Source organism: Ruditapes philippinarum, unplaced genomic scaffold (genome assembly GCF_026571515.1).
Source record: "Ruditapes philippinarum isolate M1 unplaced genomic scaffold, ASM2657151v2 ctg4083_1_1_1_1, whole genome shotgun sequence".
Classification (NCBI taxonomy): Eukaryota; Metazoa; Mollusca; class Bivalvia; order Venerida; family Veneridae; genus Ruditapes; species Ruditapes philippinarum.
This window is the reverse complement of record NW_026861111.1, coordinates 103,521-121,950: the sequence shown is the minus strand read 5'-3', so window position 1 is coordinate 121,950 and position 18,430 is coordinate 103,521. Positions and strand designations below refer to the sequence as shown.

General features: G+C 32.2%; 1 protein-coding gene and 1 long non-coding RNA gene across 2 annotated transcripts in view; one reads left to right on the top strand and one right to left on the bottom strand.

The window, feature by feature from the left end:
- LOC132714549 (low-density lipoprotein receptor-related protein 6-like) overlaps nt 1-18,430 on the bottom strand; it is an 81,472-nt gene that overhangs the window by 22,668 nt on the left and 40,374 nt on the right. The window contains exons 7-10 of the mRNA XM_060697440.1: nt 7,556-7,653; nt 6,542-6,805; nt 3,608-3,777; nt 1,956-2,072 (exon numbers count right to left, since the gene is read on the bottom strand). Coding sequence (XP_060553423.1) covers nt 1,956-2,072; nt 3,608-3,777; nt 6,542-6,805; nt 7,556-7,653 — 649 coding nt within the window. The remainder of the gene's footprint in view (nt 1-1,955; nt 2,073-3,607; nt 3,778-6,541; nt 6,806-7,555; nt 7,654-18,430) is intronic.
- Nucleotides 16,233-17,575, top strand: LOC132714555 (uncharacterized). The gene is made up of 3 exons (XR_009623572.1): nt 16,233-16,293; nt 17,070-17,123; nt 17,378-17,575. It is a non-coding gene; the product is annotated as an uncharacterized LOC132714555 (long non-coding RNA).

The following is an 18,430-nucleotide window of genomic DNA, read 5'->3' as shown; positions in this document are numbered from 1 at the left end:
AAGACATTGGTACATATATAAAACTTTTAAAAAATCCAACTTGCCATTTTTGTTTAACTTCGTATGGATGGTTCAATTAATATATGACCAGAGGAATAAAAAAAGCAAGGTTGGACGGCAAAGTCCCAAGAACATGTTGCACAATGGACAGTTATCATGTTTTCTTTGGACCTAAAGTTCATACTAATTGTTACAAGACTAAACAACTAATGCACCAAACACAATTATGGAGCAGAACATAATTGCAAGCACTTATTTGCAAATGACATAAGCAAGAAATCTGCAATACTGGAAATGAAAATAAGAAAACACAAAAGCACCACAAGGCGGAGCATTATATGCCCAAAAGTATTTTTTCTTAGTAAGGATGCGGCATTTGTAAGACATGGAAATTACATAAAGTACTACCTCCTTTAAATAGCAATCCTCCTATGAAGTTTGAATATTGTGGGCCAAATGGAACTTAAGTTACATGTATGCTCCAGAAACTGTTTTCAGTTTTAAGGTAATAGTGACCTTGACCTTTGAACTTGTAACCCAAAATAAATAGGGGTGTTCTACCTTATATGGAAAATCATCCTATGAAGTTTGAACACTGTGGGCCCAATGGAACTTAAGTTATGTTCTGGAAACTGTTTTCAGTATTAAGGTAATAGTGACCTTGAACTTCAACATTTTGACCCCAAAATCAATAGGGGTCTTCTACTTAATATGGACAATCATCCTATCAACTTTGAGCTCTGTGGTCCCAATGGAACTTAAGTTATGTTGCTGAAACTGTTTTCAGTTTTAAGGTAATAGTAACCTTGACCTTTAACCTTGTGACCCCAAAATCAATAGGGGTCTTATACCCAATATGGACAATCATCCTATGAAGTTTGAATATTATGGGCCAAATGTCACTTTAGTTATGCTCTGGAAGCTGTTTTCAGTTTTAAAGTAATAGAGACCTTGACCTTTGACCTTGTGACCCCAGAATCAATAGGGGTCTTCTACCCAATATGAACAATCATCCCATGAAGTTTTAACACTGTTGATTGAATTGAACTAAAGTTATGCTCCAGAAACTGTTTTCAGTTTAAAGGTAATAGTGATCTTGAACTTTGACCTTGTGACCCCAAAATCAATAGGGGTTTTCTACCGTATATGGACAATCATCCTATAAAGTTTGAATATTGTGGGCCAAACGGAACTAAAGTTATTCTCCGGAAACCAAATTGCTAACAAACGGACGGACGTCTGTACTTACGAAATTATCCTTATTTGACTTTTCCTTTGATCTTTTCAGCCATTTTTAGTCACAAAAGGTCTATAAAAAGACACACAAGTAAAAGCGGAATTAATAGGATCAAAGGAAATGTACCGTTACCCTTTGTTCTCCAATTTACACAAGTACCTCTGGGTTTGTATGGATGGAAGGACGGACAGACGCCATGGGGTATAACCTAATATGCCCGAAATTCTTTCAGGCATATAAAAATAAATAGGAAGAGCAATCCTCATTAACCACAACAGTAGGAGAAGTTACAAGTAGAATGTTCAATTCTGGCGAACAATTTGAGCTGTGTCACGACAAAACCAACATAGTGTGTTTGCGACCAGCATGGATCCAGACCAGCCTGCGCATCCGCACAGTCTGATCAGGATCCATGCTGTTTGCTTACAGACCCTATAACAAGTAAAGAAACTGATAGCGAACAGCATGGATCCTGATCAGACTGCAAGGATGAGCAGGCTGGTCTGGATCCATGCTGATCTTAAACACATAATGTTGGTTTTGTCGTAACACGGCTCATTTATGTCTGCCACCTAATCTTTTAAAATAACTAAGTTGATGTACAACCACATGGTGTACTGTTTCTGACAGTGACCCCTGATTTATCAATCAAATACTCTCCTTAATGAGCTTAAATTGTGAAGATTGGAAACTAGACATAATATGATGGTATATTTACCTGTGCAAGATATATTGTTGACACTGTCTGGGCACAGACAAGTCCTCTGCCCTTTGGGTTTTACAAGGCATAGATGTGTACAACCACCATTATTCATTGAGCACACAGTGTCTGATACTGTAATATATGATAACTATTTATGCCATTCAAACTAAACTACTATTGACACAAAAAGTTTATCAGAAATTAAATATACATGATTGTTAATCCAATGCTGTGCTAATTTTGGCCATAGAGCAACTTTTAAAACTTAATTGTGTACAAAGGCAATGAAAAAATGAATTTTAGCAAATTAAAATATTGTTTTGTATCATGCATCAAATTGACAATGATAATAATTATATTAAACATTTGTCTACCAACAAGAGCACTTATAATACAGATTGTTGCAAATAATACTTTTTGTACACCTGGTATTTAATAAAATTATGTTTCTTTGCATTTACATAATGATGAGAGATTTACATTGAATATATATCTCAAATGATTCAATCTCCACATATGTATATTACAAACTAATCAAACTTCTTCCTGTGTTTACACCTATTAATTTTTAACCTAATACCTCAATTGGCCAGAAAAAAGTGTTTTACCTCCCTCTGAACCCCTGTGCCCTAGAGCCAGGGCAGATTTTGGTTATATTTTTAAGTTGTAGGTAAAATCAACTTGCTGTGCATATTTAACCATTTTCACTACAAAACAGGGCATTTTGTAGATATATTCAACCATTTGTCTCTGCAAAACAGGGCATTTTGTAGATATATTTAACCATTTGTCTCTGCAAAACAGGGCATTTTGTAGATATATTTAACCATTTGTCTCTGCAAAACAGGGCATTTTGTAGATAAATCAAACCATTTGTCTCTGCAAAACAGGGCATTTTGCAGATATATTTAACCATTTGTCTCTGCAAAACAGGGCATTTTGTAGATATATCTAACCATTTGTCTCTGCGAAACAGGGCATTTTGTAGATATATTTAACCATTTGTCTCTGCAAAACAAGATATATTTATATTAAACATTATGTCTATACAAGGTAGAGGTATTTAGCAGATTTATATATGCAAGGCAGGGGCATTTAACAGATTCATGTTTCCATTTCTCACTGCAAGACGGAGACATTTTGAGGATATTTTTGACCACCTGTCTTTGCGAGGTATGGGCATTTAGCCAGAAATTAATAACCCTCTTTTTTTAGGCAGGGCAATGGCATTATGCAGGTAATTTCAACATCTAGCTGCCTCAGCAGTGCTATACATCAAGAGTACATCCCGACATTATTGTTTTGGATGGTTTGTGTAGGAGGGAGAAAGGTCTATGGTTACAAATGTTAGCTGCTTTATTATGATCTAGATAATTGAGCCACCTCATGACAAAAACAACATAATGGGTTTGCGACCAGCATGGATCCAGACCAGCCTGCGCATCCGCGCAGTCTGATCAGGATCCATGCTGTTCGCTATCAGTTTCTCTACTTGTAAAAGAGTTGGTAAGCGAATAGCATGGATCATGATCAGACTGCGCAGATGCGCAGGCTGGTCTGGATCCATGCTGGTCGCAAATGCATTACATTGATTTTGTCATGACGCGGCTCAGTATCTTGATATTAAACAATTGGAAATCACTCATCATAGTTAAAATGTATAATACCGTGAATGGATCTGTGTGTGTGATCTAAGGCAAATAGAATTCCAACATCTAATTGCATATCAATCTCCTTGGTAACATCAGACTTCTCCACATAGTGGACATATTTTGAGTTCAGATCTGTGAAATATATAGTTCTATCTGTAACAACCAATCCATATGGGTGAGAGTCCCTGTAAACAGTTTAATTGATATAAATTTAACATCAATCAATTTGAAGAAAATGTTACTCAATCAGCTATTAATATTGGATAACAAACAGAAAGAATTGAAAACAATTTATAGTTTTTGAATCAAATAAACAAGAAAATTTCATGACACCTTATATTATGCAAACCTGATTATTGAAATTAATATTAATAACTAAAAGTTCAGACAATAAGTTAAAAGCCTTTAAAATTCTGGTAACTGAATCAATTAATAAAGATCATAAATTAATTAGCACTCAACAATTTTGAACAAATTTGAATATTTTTATGGTCAACTTTTAGGATTTATAAAGAAAGTAACATAACCTTCAATCCAAATAAGTTAACAGTTTCTGGAACATATACAATTGAATCAAATAATCACTACCCAGTAAACCTTTACAGAGAAGTCCATTGTATATTATTTTAGGCCTGAAAGATTCTAAGCCTAGGGCAAGTCCATTGTATATGATTTTAGGATTGACAGATTCAAAGCCTAGGACATATCCATTGTATATATTGTATATGATTTTAGGATTGACAGATTCAAAGCCTAGGACATATCCATTGTATATATTGTATATGATTTTAGGACCGACAGATTCAAAGCCTAGGACATATCCTTTGTATATATTGTATATGATTTTAGGACCGACAGATTCAAAGCCTAGGACAATATCCATTGTATATATTGTATATGATTTTAGGACCGACAGATTCAAAGCCTAGGACATATCCATTGTATATATTGTATATGATTTTAGGATTGACAGACTTAAAGCCTAGGACATATCCATTGTATATATTGTATATGATTTTAGGATTGACAGATTCAAAGCCTAGGACATATCCATTGTATATATTGTATATGATTTTAGGACCGACAGATTCAAAGCCTAGGACATATCCATTGTATATATTGTATATGATTTTAGGACCGACAGATTCAAAGCCTAGGACATATCCATTGTATATATTGTATATGATTTTAGGACCGACAGATTCAAAGCCTAGGACACATATCCATTGTATATATTGTATATGATTTTAGGATTGACAGACTTAAAGCCTAGGACATATCCATTGTATATATTGTATATGATTTTAGGACCGACAGATTCAAAGCCTAGGACATATCCATTGTATATATTGTATATGATTTTAGGACCGACAGATTCAAAGCCTAGGACATATCCATTGTATATATTGTATATGATTTTAGGACCGACAGACTTAAAGCCTAGGACATATCCATTGTATATATTGTATATGATTTTAGGACCGACAGATTCAAAGCCTAGGACATATCCATTGTATATATTGTATATGATTTTAGGACCGACAGATTCAAAGTCTAGGACATATCCATTGTATATATTGTATATGATTTTAGGATTGACAGACTTAAAGCCTAGGACATATCCATTGTATATATTGTATATGATTTTAGGATTGACAGATTCAAAGCCTAGGACATATCCATTGTATATATTGTATATGATTTTAGGACCGACAGATTCAAAGCCTAGGACATATCCATTGTATATATTGTATATGATTTTAGGACCGACAGATTCAAAGCCTAGGACATATCCATTGTATATATTGTATATGATTTTAGGATTGACAGACTTAAAGCCTAGGACATATCCATTGTATATATTGTATATGATTTTAGGACCGACAGATTCAAAGCCTAGGACATATCCATTGTATATATTGTATATGATTTTAGGACCGACAGATTCAAAGCCTAGGACATATCCATTGTATATATTGTATATGATTTTAGGACCGACAGACTTAAAGCCTAGGACATATCCATTGTATATATTGTATATGATTTTAGGACCGACAGATTCAAAGCCTGGGACATATCCATTGTATATATTGTATATGATTTTAGGACCGACAGATTCAAAGCCTAGGACAAACACATTGTATATGAATTTAGAATTGACAGTTTCAAAGCCTAGGACAAATCCATTGTATAAATTATATTGTATATGATTTTAGGACCAACAGATTCAAAGCCTAGGACAAATCCATTGTATAAATTATATTGTATATGATTTAAGGACCAACAGATTCAAAGCCAAGGACAAATACATTGTATATGATTTTAGGATTGACAGATTCAAAGCCTAGGACAAATCCATTGTATATATTGTAATATATATGATTTTAGGACCGACAGATTCAAACCTGGGACTATTCCAAATCCAAATCAGGACAATTTTTAGCCCTTGCTTTACAAAAAGTTAGGAGCATTGCAATTTCAAAGAATATATAATTAAGATGAAGATTATATAATTATTATATTAATAAGTCCATTCATTATACAAAAATTGGACTGTTCCAAAATCAAAGCTTGTTATGTCCATTATATCAGTTAAAGCAGCACGTCTACAGATTTATTCTTATTTTCATGAAAATTTTGAAAATAAAATTAAATGTATTATATTGTTTAGTAACCAAAAGGAAGCAATTTACACATTATCAATGGCATTTATAACCAATGTTTATTACAAAAAGAGGTCAAAATATGCAAAAAAATGCCCTTACTGTGTTAGTAACACAGTAGAAATATAGCTACAGATAATGAAAAATTCACCATTAATTGCTCATAACATGTAAATTATTTTTACTTTTCCTAAAATCTTAGTACATTTTTCATAAGTTTGATTTATTGAAATTTTTCGCACATGTGGAGGCATGCTGCTTTAAGAAAGGTAAACAATTTACTTACAGAGAAAGATTCAATGATATGGTATCCAAACTGAGAACGTCCACACCCAAGTTTGCATAGCTGATAGAGTTCTGTTTTGAATCTGTCCAGTACAAGGTATTCACCCATTTAGTCATTTCTTCTGTTTCTATGGTTACAGGCGATGCTATGGCAACCATATTTGGATGCCCTCCATGAGCATGAAAATATACCAAGCAGTGAGAACCGTCCATGTGGCATCTAAGAATCTTTGCATCATTTCCCCAGTCACAAATATATAGAAATCTGAACAAAATAAAAGATTTCACCATAGTTTCAACATGACTGAATTAATAAATAAATTAGTTGTATTCATTAGGCAAAATTCACCTTTAACCCTTTCACTGCCATAGTCGTCCCTGTTATTTTTGGCGTATTTGCCATATGGATGGCTTTTGCCGTTTCTATAATGATAATAATAATAAATTAATAATAATAATAATAAAAATAATAATAAATACTGTAAAATTCCTATTAAACGCCCCCGGGGCTAAACATTTTCCAAAAGGGGGCTATTATTACAACACGTTTTTTCCTAAATCCAAACATCATTTAAAATATACTTAGTGTTAACAAGTGTTGGTAATAACATTAAAATGTGTTGATTTAAAAGTTCATGTGATACATTTTTGTGTTTACTATGAAATAAAATGGATTCTGAAGGATTTGAATAAAATTACAGATTTATTAAAGAGTTCACCACTGATGGGCTTTTATTAGGGGCGGGGCTTTATTAGGAATTTTACGGTATAAAGAAAATTATACCATCAACAATAATTATTATTATGCTAACAGATTTGGAAAAATATATAATTATTAAAATACTAATAACAAATAAAATAATTATATTACTAGTAATTGATAATATTGTAATTTCTTAGAAAACCCTCTGGCAAATAGGTAATCAATAATGGCAGCGAAAGGGTTAAATATGGTCAAATGTGTTAGAAAAACACATATATTTAAGGGAAGGGAGACTATTAAGTTTGTACTTACCCATGTTCTGGATCAACAGTTATTCCCCTTGGTCTACTTAGATCAGAAATAAGCTTTCTAGAAAAAGATCCATCAACACTTCCTGCATGAACACTTCCCTGATAAATATAAAAAAAATTACTGAAAACAATTTAATTTAACCTTTAATCAAAAGTATTAATACTGTCCAAGCAGTATAGAACCAAGCAAGGCCAGCCAGTTGTACAAGAAATCTTACTGGGCTCTCTACAGTTGGAATTAAGTACTTTTTGTATTTTGTTTAACTGGTCACCCCATAAATCTAGAATGGGTTGTTCCAAATTTAAAGCATGGCAAATTCATTACATATTTTACAGACAATATCTATTGCTGCTGTTAAGTTTCCTTGAAATTATAATTATGTATATTTTTAATTTCACTGAAAAATTATCAAAACATTATCATACAATTCATATTTTTTCTATCTAATTTTTTTTGTTTTGTTTGGTATATCGAAAAAACACAGTATAAAGAATTATGGTGACTTTCTAGATTTGATTTGAAGTAGACCTTGGGTGCCCCTCCATGCACTATTTCAGGCATAAAAGGGCACATGAGTTCAAACAGAATCTGATGTTCTGTAAGCTGCAGTGAAATCCAAAGTATCTAATAGTATTCATGTCAGAATTCAAACCCAAAGTGGTGAGGAGAAAGTAGTTTGATTCGTTTAGACAAGAACCTTAAACACTCAACCAACAATGCCTCTGAAATGAGATTTTCAGTGAGGTATTTAATTACACTTTTTCCAATACTTAAAGATCAGCTATATATATATTCATTTTCAAGTTGTTTTATTAGAAATATATATCTTTTATTTTTTTTATTGCTTAAAATGATCTCGCTATATGTTTATTAATAGATCGGTTAATTAAAATGCATTTTTAAGTAAATGACAGCACTTAATCATGAGTTTCAAATTGATTATTTACTTTATTTCATATTAGAATAACATGTGTATGCATACATGTTTCAACTGTCAACGCACAATCATTAAATAAAGTTTAAATTGGGATAATATCGTTCATACAAATAACAATATTTCAGTATATTGAACAACTTAAAAAATTTAAACCTAGTTAAGTAGTAGGTCATATCATATTTCATTTGATCTACAAATATACTATTTGGGACACCTGCGTTTGTAATAAATAGATAATCATTTCAAATGCACTTATCAATGCTGTTTGAAATATGAGATCTATATATCACAAAGGAAATATAGAATTAATTAGGGTAGACTTTTGAAATAAATATTTTAAAATATTGATCTGTCTAAAATGAATAAGAATAAAATTTAAGGATTTGCAAACCAAACAAGAACAAATTATTGTAATATACTATATCAATTTGTGTAATATAAATAATTTTAAATAAATAATAAAAAGTTTTGTTCATATCAGCATATCAACTAAAAGTTAAGTTAATATGTATATCATTTTTATCTCAATTGTTCAAGACGCAAAAGTCTTGCATGATATCTTTAACGAAATAGTTGATGTCTTATTTTTACAATTCTTATATATAATATCTGTATTTGTATTAAAAAAAGTCTACTCTACTATTTAGGATGGTGGCACAGTGACTTGTGTGAGTTTTTATTTATCTTCACAGTGCACAAGAGAAACTTTGTCATAGCCACCAGTTGCTAAGTCGTGGCCATGAGATAATAGAAATAAGTTGAGTGCACAAGATACTATGTTGAGGCCACAAGTTTCTAAGTCGTGGGTATGAAATAAATACTTAGTCATGCACACGAGATAATTAACCAATCCGATTACACTTTTTACATGAATTTTCCTGGTTAACTAGAAATGTGTTGTAGGACAAGGATGCCCCTACTTCACTTCCAAATGAAAGTGCCATTTAAACAAGTTATTAATTGGACAGTGATTTTATATTCAGCATCAATGTCAGACCCTTGATTTTTGACCTAATGACCTCAAAACTATTAGTTGTCATCTACTGATTTAAAGTGCAATGATTTTTCTAGATTATATAAACCATGGCATATTTCTTCTAAATAATTCATCAGACAAGGATTTGTCATGGTAACCTTGACCTCAAACATTCTTATAGGCTATCTACTGGCCATGGGCAAGGTCCCTACCAAATGAAATAACCCAGGACTTATTCCTTCTCAAATTATCATATAAACAAGGTTAACAAACTGTTGTATACATGTACTTTACATACTGAACAAGTCAAGACTATCAAAGCATTAAGGGCTATAACTTAGTCAAAATTAATGTCTGATTTATAGACCTTTGAAGGTGACTTTCTGATATGATTCTTAAGACATGTATTAAGTTCAAAATTTTCAGATTAATGTTGCATGTAAAACTTTAAGCTGGAATTTTCTAAGTTTAAAAAATTCATATATATATAGTGTAATCTGATTAGTTAATCATCTTGTGCACACAACTTAATAATCTAGTGGCCAGGACATAGTGCACCACTTAAAAATCTTGTGGCCACAACTACAACTAAGTAACTCGTGGCCATGGCATAGTAATTTGTGTGCATGAGATATTAGATAAACAAAAACCCACAAATGTCACCTTTGTGCCACTGTAATTTAGTCCAAAAAGATATTCTGTATAAAAAAATCATACATTAGAGTTCTTGGTCTTGAACTTTTATCTAGTCCTGATTTCTGCGATGTTTTTGTAATCTCTTGGTAAACTACAACCTTAATTAGTCGATTAAAAAAAGAGATCGCTTCCATTGATCAAAAAAATTAATGTGTCAAACTTGAGTTAATAATTTTGTTGTGTATTATAATTATACAAAAAAGGGATTTTTAAATTTTGGAATATATATATAAATTTATAATCTAGAGTGAATATTTATATAAAGGAATTTGAAAATATTGATACGCAAAAAAGGTACGTTACGTAGTCTTATTTTTAAAAATGTTTGGGATCCTTTTGGATGAGTCATTTCTGCGACGTGTCAAAAAGCAATTATTATTGGAGCAAAATATGTCAGGGTATTCATTTTTCTAATTTATTTCATTTCTACATAAAAAAATTATTTAAAAAAGTTACATTTTATCTAAAATTTCAAATTATTTCTGACCGTTTTCATTCAAGTTTTATATCATTTTCAAAACAATTGTAAATGTTAAGAGAATGATTATAGCAATGCAGTTAGACTAATGTCCAATTCTGTGGCTGAAACAAGCCCTGCGGAAAGTAATTTAACCATTATTTTTTATTGTACATCAAATTGAACGAAATGAAACAGGAAACTGAGACATTTTATTTTAAATTTCATCAAAAATATTTTCAAGAAAGTGTTTATTTTTCATTCATGAGAACGACAACTTGACTAGCGTATTTATTACGAAACTTTCAATTTGTTCCATCGATATACATATTTAAGTACAATAACGTATTTATTAATTATGATTTTTCAATATTTGGTGTACCAGAGACATTTGATTCTGTACAAAAAAATCATACAAGAGTTCTGGGTCATAATTTCTACGATGTTTTAAAAATCTCTTTGGTAAACTACAACCTTAATTAATCGATTAAAAAAAAGAGATCGCTTCCATTGATCAAAAAAATTAATGTGTCCAACTTGAGTTAATAATTTTGTTGTGTATTATATACAAAAAAGGGATTTTTAAATTTTGGAATATAATATATAGATTTATAATCTAGTGTGAATATTTATATAAAGGAATTTGAAGATATTGATACGCAAAAAAGGTACGTTACGTAGTCTTATTTTACCGGTATGTTACGTAGTCTTATTTTTAAACAATTTGTTTGGAATCCTATTGGATGAGTCATTTCTGCGACGTGTCATTAATTAATACAAAATGTCAGGGTATACATTTTTCTAATTTATTTCATTTCTACATAAAAAAATTATTTAAAAAAGTTACATTTTATCTAAAATTTCAAGTTTTCATTCAAATTTTATATCATTTTCAAAACAATTGTAAATGTTAAGAAAATATAGCAATGCAGATAGACTTATTAAGTGTCCAATTCTGTGGCTGAAACAAGCCCTGCGTAAAGTAATTTTACCATTATTTTTCATTGTACATCAAATTGAATGAAATGAAACAGGGATACAGCTTAACTGAGACATTTTATTTTAAATTTCATCAAAAAAAATTTCATGAAAGAGTTTATTTTTCAGTCATGAGAACGACAACTTGACAAGCGTATTTATTACAAAACTTTCAATTTGTTCCAGCTATATACATATTTAAGTACAATAACGTATTTATTAATTTTCATTTTTCAATATTTGGTGTACCAGAGACATTAATGAGCCAGGTGACGACAAAACCAACATAATGCGTTTGCGACCAGCATGGATCCAGACCAGCCTGCTAATCCGCACAGTCTGATCAGGATCCATGATGTTTGCTTACAAACCCTATAACAAGTAGAGAAACTGATAGCGAACAGCATGGATCCTGATCAGAATGCGCGGATGCGCAGGCTGGTCTGGATCCATGCTGGTCGCAAACGCATTATATTGATTTTGTCATGACGCGGCTCATTTGCAAAACTACTAGTGTTACACCTATAGGGCTTGGTATGTTTTGGATCGATTTTGGCGCATCAACAAAATATTTTCAATTTTTTATACATCAAAATTAAATTATAATTATAACAGATGAAGCAAGATTAATTCAGATACCTTTTAAGACAAATTACCTAAATTACACCTAAATTTATACATAAGATATGACTCAGAGACCATATTTACAAGGTATTAATGCCAAAGCCAAAGTCGTGAAATTATTAATTCATTTAAGCAACTATGGTTACCTCATAAAAAGTAGCAGAATGATGACTTGTATTTTTACCTGCTTCAGTGAAGTGTTCTTATATCACATAGTGGTTTGGTTAACCCTGAACATGCTGAATACTTTAAATGGACTTGTCCCACTTCAATTTTTGGGATTGTCCATTATCAATTTTAGCGATATCAATTTGAATAATTAAAATTTGTCAGCCAACAGTATAGAGCCTGGTCAGACTGCACGGAAGTGCAGGCTGGCCTGGCTCTGTACTGGTGGCAAAGACAAAATGCTTTCGGGTCCAGCACTTAAAGGGTTAATGTCTACGGTATATATACTGAATATGTAGAAAAAAATTTAAAAGAGTAAGATTTTTAGTGTATTTATTTAGTGAAGTAAGACACCATCAAAATGGTGGTCAGTTCATCATTCTCATATTGAATGATCTTAAAAAGTAAACATTTTCCTAGCAACAAAAATATAAATCTGGTTAATGTTCATTATTTCAGCAACCATTATCCGCTTACTCATTTCTTTTAACTTGATTTAAGATAAAATATTTTGGTCACTTTTATTCCTATGTTACTGACTTTTGGCCATCATAGAGTTGGCAGATTACCGCGTTACTTTTGTGTTACTTGCACATTCTTGCAAGAAAAAAATAAAAAAGTAGTCCCTAAAAATAAATATAAATTTTGACTCAGCCCACTTTCTTTCAAATTTGTTTTTAACAAATATGATATACATTTGACTGATATAGCACCATATTTCATGGGTTAAGCTAAATAAGGGAGCATTACTCACTTAAGCCATATGTCAAATTGTTTAAAGGAAATAATTATAAGTATGTTCAAGAAACAATAAATATCCTTTGTTACATTGATAATATATGAGCTTGAAATGACATTTGAGCCGTGTCACGACAAAACCAACATAATGGGTTTGCGACCAGCATGGATCCAGACCAGCATGCGCATCCGCTCAGTCTGATCAGGATCCATGCTGTTCACTTACAAACCCTATTCCAATTAGAGAAACTGATAGCGAACAGCATGGATCCTGATCAGACTGCGCGGATGCGCAGGCTGGTCTGGATCCATGCTGGTCGCAAACCCACTATGTTGGTTTTGTCATGACACGGCTCATTTTTACTTTTTCAGATATTCGGAAAGGTTCCAAGGAAAGAGTAAGGTAATTATGATTGACATGTATTTGACTGGTTTTCACAAATACAATGTATGCTGAATATTTCATTTAGTTTCAATATATATGTATTAGACAACAAGCAACAATGGCAATGCCAGAAAACCAGGTTTTAAATTACAAATGTATCATCAATCTTAAAAGTTTTGTTGTCATACGAGCAATATACAGTATAACTTTGTGCATCAAATTTGACAATGGCCTTATGGGGCTCAAAAGCTATCATAATTGAAGCTTTCAAATACTGTAGAAATGATATACAAGTTTCATTAAAATCTTATTTACAGCATGTACAGTTACAGACCTGAAACCAATTTTCTTTTTTAGTAATAGTGACCTTTTATTGACCCTAGGGAACCCAAAAGTAATTTTAAGCGAAATTTCTATACACCAAATTTCATTGAAATATCTAATTCCAAACTCTTAATTTTTGACCGGAAACCTATTTTCTATTTTTAGCAACAATGACCTTGACCTTGCTCCAGGAGGCCCAAAAGTGATCATATGTGAGGACTTTACGTAACTTTGCTAAACATGAAGTTTCATTGAAATATCTTATTCTAAACTCAAGTTATAGACCAGAAACTGACTTTCTATTTTTAGTAACAAAAACCATGACCTTGACTCTAAGGGGCCCAAAAGCAATCCAAAGCAAGGTCTTTTCATAAGTTTGCTATACACAAAGTTTAATTGAAATATCTTATTCCTTACTCTAATTATCGAGTGGAAACAGATTTTCTATTTTCAGTACAAGACTTAGTGTCCTTGACATCGACTCTACGAGACCAAAAACTAGACAAATGAGCTTGCATTAGCATGCCATGCTAGATTGTTTTCATTCAATAACTTTATGAAGTTTGGTTAAATGTAATAGTTGTGATTAAAAGGATATTACACTATAATTCATATAACATATATGGAAAAAACAAGGGGCAATAATCAGGACAAAGCGTATCAAATCACTAAACCGCGAAAATATGTGCCAGGGCAGAGTAGAACAAATGGCCATAATTAGGTCAAAAATTATCAAATCATAGATCCCCGACAATTATGCACCAGGGCTTTTAATGACAAAGCCTCTGTGAAAGTGTTGTCAAAATTCCTTGATAATTAAAAGAGAAGTTGCACACAGAAGGAATTTGTTCACTAATATATTCCATTTAAGAAATAAAACAAATGGCCATAATTAGGTCAAATATTATCAAATCATAAAACCCCGACAATTATGCGCCAGGGCACTCAATGAAAACGCTTCTGTGAAAGTTTGGTCAAAATTCATTTAGAGTTGTATCAGAACTTGAATTTTCTTTTAATTATGTGCTTAACTGTCCTGCAGAGCAAGTGGATATTAAAACTTATTCGTCCTGCTTCTGCATTATACATCTTACTTGTCACCATATAAGATGAATAAGAGTTTATATGAAGCAATTATAAGAAAGTTTGGATAATTCATTTTTAAATGTATATGCATACAAATTTAGATATCTCTATTTGAAAACTTTCAGGGAAGCTCTTTCCTTGTGTCTGACTGTAAGATTTGTGATAAAAAGCTCCCTACATTGACTGGTACCTGCAGTATACCATTTACTTAACTATAACTGTTTTGGGAACAAATTTATAAATGGCAACTGTTTTAACCCCAAGTCTACAGGTGGCAACTGATTAACAAGTGTTACTTGTACAGACCACGAGCCTGCATATACCTGCATAGTGTGCTATATTGATTTAGTTGGTATATATTATTGAAATTATTTCTAAACTAGAAATGTGTCCATAGGACACGGGTGCCCCCACCGCGCCACTGTTCTGTCAATCTTATGACTCTAGGTCAAATATTTTTTGAAAACTAAAAATCTTTTACTAAGTAAAGGTTAAGAACTTTACAAATACTGAATAAATCCACAAGCAAACCCCAAGGTGCATAAGAACATTCTTGTAAACTTTCAGGCCTACCAGTGAAATACTTTGAACTATGCATGAACAAGTTGAAAATTGTGAATTTATACTACTGCAAGTCAAGGGCAATAACTCTAACAAAACTGAAAAAATCCACATGCAAAGTCCCAGTGAAATGAATCATTATTCCTGTTATTTAGTGATGTTGATCATTATTCCTGTAAAGATCATTGATTCTAACTCAAGCACTCAAGGAACAAATAACAATAGATTGAAACGGTTTTTACTAAGTCAAGGGAAATAGCTCTACAAAAAATGGATAAATCCACAAGCAAAACCCCAGGTGCAAAACTAAATATGCTGAGCAACCTTCCCGTAAGGTTTAATGACTCTAGGTCAAATCCTTTTTGAATTACATTCGACACAAGTTGAAAATTGCAAAAAATTTATAAGTCAAGGGCAATAACTGCAAAAATACGAAATAAATCCAGTCGGAAATACCCAGGTGCACAACTACACATGCTGATCAACATTCCTGCAAAGTTTCATGACTCTAGGTCAAATACTTTATGAGTTATGTGCGACACAAAAGAGAACGGATGGACGGACAGACGGACAAGGGTAAATCTAAATGCCCGCCACTAAAGTGGGGGCACAAAAAAAGATTAGAATGACAGAGTGACAAGATTTGGTTTAAGATCAAAAATACAATTTGATTTAACCCTCCTAGATAACATAACTACATGTATAAGACTCATATTAACACTATGATCAATTTTATCTTTTACAGCCTCTACCACCCATAAACAGGACCCCAAACCAAACAGAATATTCACAGAGGTACACTACTAGGGTAAGTTCAGTTTTGGATTCCTTATTATATCATATGTCACCAGTATAGAGCTTGGCCTGAGAGTCTTAAACCTCTGTACCGTCTCACCTGACTCTACACTGGGAGGATATTTTTTGTATCCAACACTTTTGGTTTAAACATATTCATTTTAGCTTGATTGCCAAACAATGTCTTTCAACTTATATTAATCACTTTCGAGTCCACTTCCTGGAACCAACCAGTACCCAGGTGTCATATGAAGAAACATGGTTGTGACCCGAGTGGGGCTCGAACCCACGATATCTGGGTTGAGAGACAGACACCTTAACCACTTAGGTTACCGCTTCCATTGAACACTTTTAATTCATAAACTCATATCCCAGCATTCTCACTTGATAAATAGAACGCTGTCAAGTGTTAACATGATTATTTTCCTTAGTTTACCAGTTAACAACATTTGACCCCTTTAAATTGGCAATCAAATATTTGACAAAGTTTGAATATGATAGCAGGCAGATTAAAAAAATGTTGACTTTTTATTTTAAATATTTCGTTTTAAAGATGTCATTTTGTATGTCATGCTTCGCTTTGTTATTTATCATAATACTTCCATCATTATTTTTAAGCCATGCAGGCTCCTGATTTCAGGAGGCATAAAAATTACCCAGATACAGTTTAATTATGACAGGTGTTACCTCAAGAGTACTTTTAGGACTTTTGTAAGACTTGACATGTTGAAGTATTTTAATACCATAATATGTGTCGCTCATTTTCTGTTTTCTTCTCTTTTTTTTTAGAATTCACAACAAGATCAAAGAAGTCAAAGTACCCTTTCACACAAGCAGATTGGGGTAATGGATATTAATCTTTCATTGATAATTATTATATACCGTTATTCAAAACTATTCATGTATTGAATCTTAACTTGAATTAATTATGTACTACTTTACGGGCTGTAACAAAACTACTTTTTCATTAAGTTTTAAACATTTATCTTTAAGAAAGCTTTCAGCTTATTTTGAACCACAAGTCACATAATAATACATTATTCTCCATTATTATACAGCATTAATATGTACTGCCTTCTAATGTTTTCTTGTTTAAGACTGGATTACAACAATATGGAAGAAGTAACAGTAACTTTTTACAGCAAGGAAGATATCAGGTACAGTCAAACTTTGTTTGCTCGAACTGGGAGGGCCTGTGGAAATTTGTTCGTAATCGGTAGTTCCAGCCATTTTTTACTGAGGTTGAACTACTGTATGTGTAGAAATATTCACAGGCTTCAAATTTTTCATAATCTTGGCAGAGAGAACAATGTATATATATCAGTGTGTTCAAAGCTGCCATAAGTCTGGCGTCAGTGGCGCTTTCGAAGAGTGATTTATACTGTTGTATAAACTGTACATGTAACATTCAGCTCTGTAATTATTAAATTAGTTCGCTAGTGTTATATAATTATTGTTTGACTGATATGATTTATTATCTGATTCTTGTATAAGTATATACATGTTTGAACAATACCATTGCATCACGCTATTTATTTCAAAGTCTGAGTCATAAACATCTGGACATCTGGTCAGATTATATTTTGGTATCTAAACAAACAATTACAAACAACACAAACATTAACGATTTTAACTCATGAAAACATGGAAAACAAAACATAATTATTCAGTCAACCTAATTAACAAAATCAGTGAAAAGGGTATGGTCTCATTCAGTGCTGTTTAAAACTGTGAAAAATCATGCACGTTAACGGACATTCTTTTATTTGCCATAATCTGTCCCCAAGACAAATTGAATGTCTTTGTTTTGTACAATAGTCTTTTATTTGACACCAGGTGTTGAAAATAACTGTGAAGTCCCAAATTAGATTACAGTAAAAAGTATGTAAAATGAAAAAAGGCTGCTTGCGAAAATCAATGCCTAATCATGTAAGAGTAATTTCCCTTACTCTTTTATGATTTTCTGCAGTCACCTCTACGAATTCAAAATAGCGTGAATATTTGTATATACCCCAATAATATATATTATTATTATTAAAAATAACAAGAATGTCGAACAACACATATACTCACCTTTCTAGCCATTGACTCACATAATTGGTAATTTTATTACAGAAACTTGCAAAAAATGGGTACATGGAAGTGTTCAT